Consider the following 12,451-nt stretch of genomic DNA (forward strand, 5'->3'; position numbering starts at 1 on the left):
AATAGCAAAATGTCCAAGAGTCATGATTTAACTACGCTACATACATCTAATCAAGCACTACATGGCCATTAAAAATGTTGCTTCCAAAAAGCATATAATAACATGAATAATAATAAAAAATTTTTGTGAAAAGGCTTACTAAAAAATTATATGTGGAGGTGGCCGGATGGTTCAGTTGGTTAGAGCGTGCGCTCTCAACAACAAGGTTGCTGGTTCAATTACCGCATGGGATGGTGGGCTGCGCCCCCTGCAACTAAGGCTGAAAACGGCGACTGGACTTGGAGCTGAGTTGCGCCCTCCACAGGTAGATTGAAGGACAACGACTGACGGGTCCTGGAAAAATACACTGTTCTCCAATATTCCCCCAATTTAATATATATATATATATATATATATATATATATATATATATATATATATATATATGTGGTACAGTTAGGTTTATTTTTTAAAAACTCACAAAACTATACACAAAAAGACATGTACCAAAGTATTAACATTAAATGTGTTTAGGCAGTAATGCTATGACTTTCAGTTTCCTTTTCTTTGTTTTACTATCCTGTCCTTTCCAATGTTTTCTTTAATGAGTTGCTATTACTTTTGTCTCCCTTTTTGAAAAATTTCAACTTCACCACTCTGTTCTTCTAACCCATGTAACTATGGGCATGGCTAGGCCCTGATGCAACTTGGAAATAAAGGTGTCGGGGTCATTTAGTGCTAAATTCTACAAGTGCTTGAAGTGGCTTCTGCAAATTCTTCGGCCAAAGGAGAGAACTAAAGGAAAGGAAGAAAGTGAATGCCTTAGAAATTAGCATCCAATTAAGACAATATCTGCCCAGCTTGTTCAACTTGTTCAGATATTCGCCATGCAATTGACAAAGCTTATCGAAGTTTTACCTGAGGTGAGAAGACAAAGAAGGGACAACTAAGAGACCAGTTGCTCAGTTAAAACTGTCTTCTTCTGGAGGGGTGTGGATCATGGATAACTTGGCCCTTTGCTCAGTGAACTGCATTTGTGGTGAGGAGACTACCAGTAGAGTAAGTAGAAGTAAGTGATAGATTGAAGAGAATTCCTCGTATACCATTCTGCGACTAATCCTTGATTCAGCAGTTGTTGAGGAGAAATATTTGTCCCAAGGAAAACCCAAACTTACCACATCCACCTCAGGTTCCTGTAATTCTTCTTTCTGTACTTCAGTTTTCTCCAATGCTGGCTCTAAGAATAAAATTTTTAAAATGAAGGCATTCCTTAAAAAGTTAAACATAGAGTCACCACATGACCCTGCAATTCTACTTCTAGTTACCTAACCAAAAGAATTGGAAGCAAGGACTCAAACAGACATTTGTGTGCCAATGTTCCACAGCAGCATTATTCACAATAGCCAAAAGGTGGAAACAAGCCACATGTCCATCAACAGATGAATGGATAAACAAATTGCAATGGAATATTACTCAGCCATGAAAAGGAAAGGTCTGCTACACCACGGATGAACCTTAAAAACACTACGCTAAGTGAAAGAAGCCAGTCACAAAAGACCATATATTGTATGATTTCATTTATAATGAAATGTCCAGAATAGGCAAATCCATAAAGACAGAAAGTTATTAGTGGTTAATAGGATCTGGGGGGAAAAGGGAATGGGGAGTGCCTGGTAAAAGTCTAGGCTCGGATGCAACTTAGAATTAGAGATACAGGAATCACCTAGTGCCAATTTCTCAGGGTACTCAAAGTGACTTATTGGGGGTGGAATGAAAATGCTTTAGTGGTGATGGTTGCACAGCTTTGTGAATATACCAAAAATCACTGAACTGTATACTTTAAAAGACTGAATTTTATAGTAAGTCAATTATGTCTTAATTTTCTTTTAGAAAGCTGATTGGTGCTGGGGGAAACAGGGGAGGTAGCGGGGGGAGGCAGGGGAACGAGGGCAGTCAATACTAAGGTTATTCTAGGCATTCGGCTTCTGGCCTCCCGTTCTTCCCCCAATCCTCTTCCCACATGGAGAAGTTGGGGTCCATGGAAATTGGGCCCTCTCCAAACAATCAGGCTGCTGGGTACTCATTTCTGCCACACCCATTCTGGAACCCCCTTAAAACCCGGGAGGGTGTTTCTCTCCTGATCTCCCCTGACGCAGGTGTACCTCCTGATCTGTTGCTCACACAGGAGACGAGGGTAAAATCGATAGGTTTCCTATCACCCATGGGCTGAAAGGAAGAAGGAACAATGAAATAGAACCAAGATTTTGGGGACTAGGACACTCCAACTTCCAGAAAGAAAAATTAAGAGGGGAGTAAGGCATAGAGGCCAAGGAAGGAAATCATGAAAAAGATAGAATAGATGATTTCCAGGAGTTTTGTGGTGAGTGAGACAGGTAATCGAGAAATCTAATACCCTTTCGCCCTTTGAGAAAACTAAGGGCATTTATAATTTCAGAGAGGAACTAGGCTGGGCGAGACAGATTGAGACAATCTGAAGAGTAAACTGGTTTTGTCTTCTATAATACAATTTATATAAAGTCTAATTCATGCAACATTATACTAGTATATGATGTTCATGAATACATGCAGTTAAAAAAAAAAAAACTCTTGAGAGTAATAAACACCAACTCAGGATAGCGGTGACCTGTGGAAAAGGAGAGGAGGGCTTTTGGGGCCAAGGCAGAGGGCAAACAGGGATTTCCTTGTTGCCATCACAATTTATTCGTACATTGGATGATGTGTACATAGGTATTCATTATATTATTTTCTATACTTTTTCTGACTTGTCTGAAAAACGGGTCTACAATTCCTTATCCAAAACCCTTGAGGTCAAATATATTTCAAAATTTAGACTTGTAATATAGTATGGTAAGTGATACCCACCACCTCCCAGCAGGCTCTGGAACAGCACTCCACAATCAAACTTTTAATATTAGTAGTATCTCTGCAGTAAAACATGAAAAATTTATACTAAGGGGCTTAAATAGACTATAAACACTTTCATGTCAGTTTAGGTTATGTTTTACCACCAAATAAGTTTGGATACCAATCTTTGGCGGGGGGGAATCTTTTAGTTCCTACTGCTTTTTAAAATTAGAAATACGGGATTATGAACCTGTACTTCTTCTTCTCTTAATGGGCATTAAGGGGCACTTAGGGATGCAAAGGATGTCAATACAACCTCAAAAGGGTGTTTGCCATTTAACACCATCCTTTACCAAAAAAAGTTTTCGGCCCTATCTTAACCCATCCAGCTACTATAACAAAATACACAGACTGGGTGGCTTATAAACAGCATAAATTTATTTCTCACAGTTCTGGAGGCTGGAAATCTTAGATCAGGGTGCCAGCATGGTCAAGTAAGGGCCCTCTTCCTGGTTATTGACTTCTCATTGTCACACAGTGGAAGAGGGCAAGGGAGTTCTCTCTAGCCACTTTTATCAGGCATTAATCCCATTCATGACAGTTCCACCCTTGTGATTTAAGCATCTCCCCAAGGTGCCACATACTAATACTATCACATTAGGATTTCAACATGTAAGTTTTGGGTGGACACAAACACTCAGACCATAGCAGGCCCCCTCTGTCTCCAGTGAGATAGGCCTCAATCCCTGCCCAACTCCAATGATTACAGGGATTAATGTTCGTTTCAGGGAGCCTGGAAGGGTCCATGTCTTCTCTGAACCTCTATTAAGGTTACATGTCAGCTGGAAAGTTTCACATCAAACAATAAAAAGACCTAGAGCTAAGGGAGTCAGCGATCCTTGGTGTTTGATGGTCAGTGCTTTCATTCAGAAGCTCCTTCTCTTCCCACCCCCGAGGATTCTCCAAACTGAAGCTCACTGCTTTCCCTTCTCCCTCACCCTATTCCTGGGTACTCAGCTTCTAGGAGCCAGACCCATTTTAAACTGCTTTCAAGAGAACTCAAAAGAAAAAATGTACGTTTCTAATGTCTGGATCCTAGGGCAAGGTCCTACGTACCCTGGACCTTTCTCCCACACCCACGATTCATCTCTCAATCTTTAAAATGAAAAAGGGATTCTACCTCTCTCCATTTTGACAGGCTGCTAGCAGTGTAAAGAAGCCCCAGGTAAAACGGGAGAGCTATACGTAGCTCACAGTCATATCTGCACTGGCCCATGCTCTAAGGGACAGCCCAGTGACAGCAATTGCTACCGAAAACCTTCCAACCCTATTGGCCCAGCTCATCTCCACGGAAGGAATCTCTCAGATCACAGCTGCAAGAGGCAGCCTCTTTAAACTCTTTATTCCCTCAATCTAAACATCAGGCTTCTTTTCCTGTGGCCCTGAACCTGAATCTCCTTAGTCTACCAAGGCCCTGCCAAAATAAGGGTGGAGACACAAGAGCCTCAAACAGACGGAAGAAAGCATCAGTCAGGCTTAGGATTCAAAGGGTGGCAAAGCAGGCTGAGTCTCCATGGTGATGGGTTTAATGGGAGAAAAACATTATTTGTTTTGCCACCCAGGGTGAAAATGGAAAAAAGGAAGAGATCAAACCCTCTCCAGTGGGGTAGGAGCAACCAGGACACTTGAAATAAGGAGGAAGAGGCTAAAATAAAGGATTGGCTGGTGAGCTCTTGGCGAGGGACGGGGGGGGGGGGGGGGGGGGAGGAGGTAATTTTAAGACAAAAAGAACAAGTATAAGGCTGGCCAGGAGGAAAACACAAAAAAAAGGAACCAGTGGCAGACCTGAGATTCTGCTGAGCCCCCTGCTTCTTATCCAGAAGCATCAGAACCTGCTCCCCAGCCCCTCCTGAAACACAAACATTCTCCCTCCAAACCCCTGGCAGCGTGTACCCACCAGGCTCCTCCTTGAGAGGCTCGGGCTTAGGCTCAGGCTGGCTGGCCAGCAGGGTGGCCTCTGAAGCCTGCACAGGCAGACCATCCTTAGCAGCCAGAGAAGCCTGAGCAGCTTGCTTGCGGGCACTCCCCCGGCCATTCACTTTCCGCTTCTTCTCCACTTTGCTGGACATTGTGTAGGCAAAACCTGAAGACACATGGGAAGCTGGGAGTCCACAATGAGGCCCACCCCCAACCCAGACCCCTGATACATGCATTTTGAATTTATAAACTGACTGAGACCCCAATATCATAATCTTATCTGGGGGTAATATCATAATCTGAGACCCCAGTATCATAATCTTATCTACACCCTGCTCCATTAACCACAAAGGGCCTTGCAGTCCTCACTTCTTTCCCTGGAATAGTCCACTTTCTTCCGAGCATTAGGTTATAAAACAAAGTCATGCCTCAAAGCATTAGGAACAAATGGAAGTTAAAGATGGTGGCCCAACAGACATCCCACTAATGAGGGTTTAGGAACGCCTATCTCCGCCCAGAGGTATGAGAACATAAGATAACCAGGAAAAGATCTACCAAGCTGAGGTGTTGCTGCTTCTCTCAACTACTCCTGAGGGCCATGAGTGAATGAGAGAAGTTGCAAGGAAGAGCAGATGGTCCCCAGGTTCCCCACCCTTTGTCACTGTACCAAGTCAGTAAAGCAAACCAAGATGATTTTCCTATGTACCTCCTTTCTTCCCAAGTCACCCATGGAAATGGGGAAATGGGAAATGCACACATTGAAATCTGTGACATCCTTAAACAAAGAAAAACCATACTTACAACATGTCTCGTTAACTTTTAATTTCTGAGGGGTAGAAACCCTGTTTTTTGTGTACTGAAAGGGTCTAAGTATACTTAGGGCTGAGTAATTCTGTGCTGACTGATCATGAAAAGATCATTTAACTCCAAATGCCCTGAGAACAAACTGGAAGGACAAAAGTCACTCAACACTGAATTTTGAATTGTGTCTGGGGAAGGAGGAAACAGGGAATGAGGAAGACCACAATAGTGCCTCTCTCAGAAAAACTGGATGGCCAAAAGCAAGGGCATCTCTGGCAGGCGGTCAGGATCCCAAGGGCAATATGTCTGATTCTCTGGGCATTCATTCCCTCTCCATTCAGCTATCTCCTGACAGCCACCTGTAGCTTTCCTTCCTCATCCCCACAGGCTGCCACAGGCATTGATCATAGGTTATGAATTTCAAACTTGATTTGTACTTTGCTGGAAGCAGAAACGTTCTATTAGGCCAACACGTCAATAAAACCAACTACACCAGCGCAGCCTCCTCCACCAGTCTCCAGAGAAGCGTCAGGCAGTGCTTCCCTGCCTCCTGCTGGAGCCTCAGGAGCATTCCGCCGGCAAGATTGGGAGCCCCCTCCCCATGAGATTCACCCCAGGATCCCACATGGCAGGTCTCAGGAGCTGTTTTACTAGTCTGGGACTAGTCCATTACTCAAAATTAAATTAAATACAATAGGGGACTGGCTCTCCTCAAACTGCATACCAGTGGGCAAATTTCCCTTCAACAATGGCTTTCTCAACCGTCGCAACTGTCCCCGCTTCTTTATCTCAACCCCAATTGCCCCTTCTTATCCCCTCCCCGCACAACAGCCTCTTCCTCCCCCCACAACTGCCCCCCACAAATGCTCCTTCCCTCTCCCAACTGCCCTTTGCTCTCTCCTCCCCTACAACTGCCCCTTCCTCCCCTCTCCCCACAACAGTCCCTGCTAACCCCTCACCACCGGCCCTTCTCCCCGCAGCTTCCCACTTCTCCCCAGCATTCCTTTTCTCCTCCTCTCTGCCCACAACACACACCTCACGACGCCGACCCTCTCCTCCCTAGACCGACTCAGGGGCCACTCCAGCTAAGGAGTTGCCGGGGGCCCGCGCCTGCACGCGTCGCCATGACAACCCCGGGCAGGGAGGGGGCAAACGGCGGGGCGGCGAGGCCGCGGAGCCAGCCTCCTCCGCGCAGGCGCAGTGACGCCCTGTTCTGCTGCCCCACTTGGCCCGCGTTTCCCCCGCGGGGACCCGGGGCAAAAGAGCTGAGGGCAAGCAAAGCTACTAAATTTGGCAGACTGGAGGGTGTGGGGGGCCTGGGCTGAGGACGGGCCTTAAAGGGCTGGGGCTAGAAACAATGAGCTACCCTCCCGCAGGATACTGAACCCAAGGGCCCGACCCTGCGCCCTGGTCTAAGGGCTCCATCCCGAATGAGTCCAGCAGATGGCGCCCGGGGTCTCGCCTGAGAGGCTCATTGGCGCTCTAGAAGACGCTCCAGGATTTCGAGGCAGCCGTGCCTGCAGCTGGGTCGGGGGTAAAAAGCGGGGCTGGAGCACCCCCTGCCCTCCCGCTCGTTCCCCCTTCTTGGTTCGGACTGGGGTCTAGGATAACCAGGCAGCGCGGGGAGGGGGGAAGGGAGGGAAGAACGGAACTGGAATTTTTGGAATCTGAGGATTGGCTTTGGAAAGCGTCGCTCATTTTGGGGGGGAACGGGAGGCGGGGACTCCCTGGGGAAGGTGACCAGGCCGGGGAGGGGCTCGGCTCTCCATTAAGAACAAAGGCTCAGTCCTGGGGAAGCGAGAGGAGAGGGGTGTGAGAGGAGGGGCAGATCTCAACCGCTGCTAGGGGGCGCTGCGGGTGGGGCCGCAGATAGAGGCGCCTAGAAGACTGAGGTGTAAGGGGGTCTGGAGAAGCTTCTGGGAGGCCTGGGAGAAACAGGGAGGAAGCCCATCCAGGGGGATAGGAAGGCACCCTCCCTGCTTCCATCAATAGTGCCTAATTAAGACAAAGCCAGCAGTGAGCCCACTGATTGCATTTCCATGCGGAGCTAAATTGATGACATTTTCTTTGCTGGATGAGGAGGGGTGAAGCTGGCACCTCAGTTCCCCCTTTTCCTGGTGGGTGTTCACACCTGACAGGTCTCATTGTGGCAGTCTCTGGTACTCCTGAAGGGCCAGGGGATTAACCCACACGCAGACACACCTCGCCTCTCTTTAGAATTGACAGCACCTGCCTTTGGCACCCCATACCCTCAACACCACCATTATATCTGTAAGATGGGTTTCTGGGCTCTGATTTGTGGCTTCCTGCCCAGCCCAAACTCCTGTTGCTGAGGGCAAGGACTGAAGGAGACAGGGCTCCTGCCACACCCCCAAACCAGCTGCACAGCAAGCAGGATTAAGTGGGTGATCCTCTAATCAGATAGGCAGTAAGTGGCAGAGAGAGGTGACATGATTGGTCAGATCCCCCAGGGAAAAGTCCCAAAGGAATGAAGATTTGAGGGGAGGCCTGGGGTGGAGAGCCTTAGAGGCAGGGCTCATGGCTCCCTCAGGCTAAGGAATGTTGTGCAGACCCCATTTATTTTCTGACCCCCACCCCCCAACAACCTTGGCTGTGCCTAGGGATCCCAGCCCCCTACATTATGCTAAATAGGTAATCAAACATCTCGCTTTGCTAATTACTGCTCAATCCGATTAAACGCTGCCAAAGCTCATCAACAGAGGTGGAGGTGGTGGGGGGGAAGATGAAGGGGGGCCAACCACAGCTGTGATGGGGGGTCTCCTCCCCAGGGGCTCTGGGGACAGCTGAGAAACAGCAAGACTCAGTACCTCCCAAAGGAAAGAGGCAGAAGAGTTGTACCCGCAAGACCTTTAGTCTTACTGTATCCTCCCAGCCTCAAACTTTCCCTCCTCCCAGAACCTTTACTACCCTCAGAACCCAGGCATCCAGCCATTCCCACAGCTCCCCACACACACCCCTGTCTCAGCTTTAATAAATTCTGTTCCCTCACTGTCAATATTTGATTTCTCAGAGCCATCTCCACGGAGAGAAGGGGGCTCTTCCCTTGCTTCCCCCCTACCTTGGCCTTCTTTTGCCCACCCCAGTCTCTTTGTGCCCCCAACCTTCTCTGAACTAGCTGACTTAATGAAATGATATTAAAGTCTTAAGCAACTCCAAAAGAATGGTTGTTATGGTGAAGGGAGTGGGCAGGACGCCTGGGTCCCTGAGGGGAGCAAGGGCTGGGGCAGGGGGGGGGCAGAGTGAGCCCAAGGCTAAGGTCTGGAGGCCCCAGTCCCCAACGGGGAGCAACAGATTTGGGGTGAGGTAGGAGCCAGACCTCTGGATCTTGGTGGGAAGTGGGGAGTGAGGGCTGGGGGCTAGGAGAAGGTGGGAAGAGAGGACATTCAGGGGTCAAGGTCTCAGCCTGCTGTCTAGAGCATCCGTCAGGGATGGAGAGGCCAGCTGGGGGCACAGGGCCTCTGTGCCAACAGCCTCCCTGCAGACTGTGCCCTGGGCTGGTCCCGTGAGAACCAGAGTAGATTCCTCTTCATCCCTGACTTATCCCTCTTCCCCCCAACCTCCCCACCAGCAGACCCCCACAGGTGATTTGTAGCTGATGCCCTCACGATGGTTAAGGGCCAGGAGAGTCATTCCATGATGCATAGAGCTTCCAGGAGAGGAGAGAACAGAGGCCAAGAGATGGGAAGCCAAGCACCACCCCCTCCTCCCCCAGCCATCCCCATCTCACTCCCCTGGGGACCCTGGCCCAGCCCCAGTCCCCTTGGGGTGGTGGGAATGCAAGGACATTTGGCTGGGGCTGATTGATGAGGGAGGATGCAGCCACTGAGCACGGAGGCTGCTGTTTGCTGAGCACACAGATTCCTCCCCACTCACCAGCTGCCGCCCCCTGAGGCTGCTCAATCTCCCCACCACCACCACCAGCCACTGGGCTTGGAGGGAGCTGATGCCTGAGTTTCTGATAGCAACTGGGGGAAGTGGAAGAACCAGAACACCGAATGCTTGAATTCCCTGTGGGAATCGGGTACCTGGGACCTGGTCCCCACGAAACTCCCTTCAGGACTCCACCTTCTCTTCTACCTTTCAAATCTCTCTCCTGCTGCTCAGTTTTCACTCCCATTTATGCTACATCCTTTTTCTACCCCCACCCACCTCTCTGAGTCCATCCTGGCCAACCCCCTGCCTCCAAACCCTGCAACATTTCTCTTAGCCTGCCTACAGATCTCAAAACTTTCCCTGGGGAAGGGGGTGCCCCATGTTCGTGATTCCCCATGCAGCCCCTTAGGAAGCTCCCCTTGTCATTCTCACTGAAATTCCAGTTGTTATGTCAACCATTCCCCATCAGAAATTCCTCCTGCAACCCTTTGCTCTATTCTGCTTTCCTTAAAACCCCCAACATAAACCACATACACAAACACATACGCCTCAACCTCATTTATATCCTGCTTCTGTTTGCAAGGATGGCAAAGTCTGAGCTTCTGTCTGCAGCACAGCCCCCAGAACAGCTTCAATCCCATGCAGTTGAGGTGGGGGCAACTTTCGCTTTTGGGGTCCTCAGCCCTCTGTTCATTTATTTCCACTCTGCCTGCCTGCTCTACACTCTGTACCAGCAGCTGTACCAGAGCCCCCAAGAAGCTCAGAGCACCATCCTTGCCCTCCCAGTGCCCTCCCAGAGCTTAAAATTTAGTTGAGGAAAACACAACTCACATACACATGAGAAACAAAGCAGGAAAAAAATGGAAGACTGAGTTAGATCAACTTCCTAAATATGGATTCTAGACCCTAAGTGACTTGCTCCCCTACAGGTGGAGGCTGGGGCAGGACAGGACACATCTGGAATGTATGTGAGGTTGTGATGTCCTTCTCACTATTCCCAAACACACCGAGATTTCACCTCTATGCTTTCCACCGGCTGTTCCCTCTGTCAGGTATGCCCTCCCTCACACTGCATGCATTATTCTCCATTATTCAAAGTCCTCATCAAATGTCACCTTTTCAAAGGGACCTTCCTGACCTCCTAATTGAGAGCATCTCCTTATTACTCTCCATCCTCTTCATCCTGTTACTTTTGTTTACACTACTTATCACTGACAGAAATTTTATGATGTTGTTCCCACCACCATGTGGACTTCACGAAAGCAGGGACTTTGCCTTATTCACCATAGACGCTCAGTGTCTGAAACAGGACCTGGAACAAAGTAGACACTTAATGTGGTGCTGAATACATGAATGACTGAATGAACAAATGAATGTCTTCCTACATCTCTATTTGCTTTGTTGTAGTTGTAACCCTAAGAGTATATTTCTGTACTTGTACCCAGAATGTGAACAGGATGGCATGTGTTGTTCTGTGTGGAAACCATCGGCGCTTTCAAATAGCTCAAAAGATACATAAGTCACTACACATGTGGAAAGCTGTAAGTCTTGTGTTGTTAATTTTGGGGTTGACAGGGTGTCTATAGATGCCAGTGCTCCAAGGAGGGATGACCCAGGGTGCGATGCAGAAAGTGCTGTTTCTCCCCTCAGCTGTGAATCTGTCCCCAGGTGTCTTCCTGTTTCTCAGCATGTTATGATGTCTCAGCGGCTTTGGTGAGGTATTTGTCTGTCACAAAGAACATTTATCCTGACTTCTCCTCCCTCTTCTGTTTCCACCTGTGCCTCTAGATGTATGTATAGGAGGAGTCTCCCTGAGCTCTCTTGCCCCCTCTCACACTCAGCCCAGCCCTCGTCTTGGACCCCTCCCTTTCTCACTGGGCCCTGTTGCTGGGCTCTGGGTTGCCATAGTGACGGTTGCCAAGTCCCTGAGGCTGATAGCCAGCGATGGGGCTGTCGGCTCCATCCACGCGGGAGGCTGAGGGGGGCTTCCCATTGTGAGAAGGGGATGTTGCCATGACAACAAACCCCCACTAAGGGGCAAGGGACCAGCCCTTCCACCCCCCTCAAGCGTCCCCACCTCAGGCAACTCCAGTTTGGGCCCAGAAGGCAGAAGTCCATTCCAGACAGCCCAGCACCTGGCCTCCCAGTTTTCAACTTCCCTCCTACAGCGCCTGCACCTCTAGGGACCCAGGCATCTTGCTCAGACCGGGCGAGGGGCAGGGGTCCCACTGGACAGAGGAGGAGCAGGAGGACCCCTTGACCTCCAGGCAGATGGGAGACAGCGGGAGGGGACCTAGAATCAGGGGAGGGGCAGACAGGGCAGAGGTTGTGACCCCTGCCAACGGGCTCCAATGATGCTCCTGATGGCTGCTTTTGTGGTTGAAGAATGGGGCTGAGTCTAGGGGGCTGGGCACCTGGGCTTTTTAGGGGAGAAGAGCCTAGGTTGTGGGTATACAGGGAGCCAGGGGACAGGCACCTTGAGTTTTCTGGGCAGTCATACCCCTACTCCCCACAGTATACCCCAAAACTCTCCACATCAGAGATACCTTGGGCAAGGGGGGTAGAGAATAGACTTTAACACATGAACATGTTTTTTCCACTTTGTTTCTGACTGCGATTTGCCTTGTCTCCAGTGCTTTGGTTTAGCAATAGACACTCAAGCTTGCCCCACACGTGAACGTATATTCACTACATCCCCATTGGATGTATTGGCAACTCCCACTCCTGCCTGGCTTCGTCTCCCTCCCCTGGAAGGGGCTACCTTCCTCAGCCTTCTCACCCAGCCTACTCTCCCCTCCCCAGGCACTGCCCACCTCACCCCTCCAACCCAGCCCTCTCCCTAGGTTTCATGTGCTCCAACTCTCAGCTTGAGAGCCATTCTAACCACCAGTTCTCTGACCCAATTCATGTCCAGTCATTCTCCAGCCTTCTCATC

General features: G+C 49.2%; 1 protein-coding gene across 5 annotated transcripts in view; it reads right to left on the reverse strand.

The window, feature by feature from the left end:
* DNAH2 (dynein axonemal heavy chain 2) overlaps window positions 1-6,757 on the reverse strand; it is a 101,638-nt gene extending 94,881 nt beyond the window's left edge. For 4 of the 5 annotated variants that reach the window (XR_004421412.1, XM_033091838.1, XM_033091837.1 and 1 more), the window contains exons 1-3: window positions 6,658-6,757; window positions 4,802-4,987; window positions 1,155-1,216 (exon numbers count right to left, since the gene is read on the reverse strand). Coding sequence is in view for 4 of the 5 variants with exons in the window: in XM_033091838.1 (XP_032947729.1) it covers window positions 1,155-1,216; window positions 4,802-4,973 (234 nt within the window). In the remaining variant the exon portion in view is untranslated. Of the gene's footprint in view, window positions 1-1,154; window positions 1,217-4,801; window positions 5,006-6,657 lie in introns of all 5 variants that reach the window. The other variant, XM_033091836.1, reaches the window with a different exon arrangement.
* Between the last annotated feature and the right edge of the window lie 5,694 nt (window positions 6,758-12,451).

This window comes from Rhinolophus ferrumequinum, chromosome 21, assembly GCF_004115265.2.
Source record: "Rhinolophus ferrumequinum isolate MPI-CBG mRhiFer1 chromosome 21, mRhiFer1_v1.p, whole genome shotgun sequence".
Classification (NCBI taxonomy): Eukaryota; Metazoa; Chordata; class Mammalia; order Chiroptera; family Rhinolophidae; genus Rhinolophus; species Rhinolophus ferrumequinum.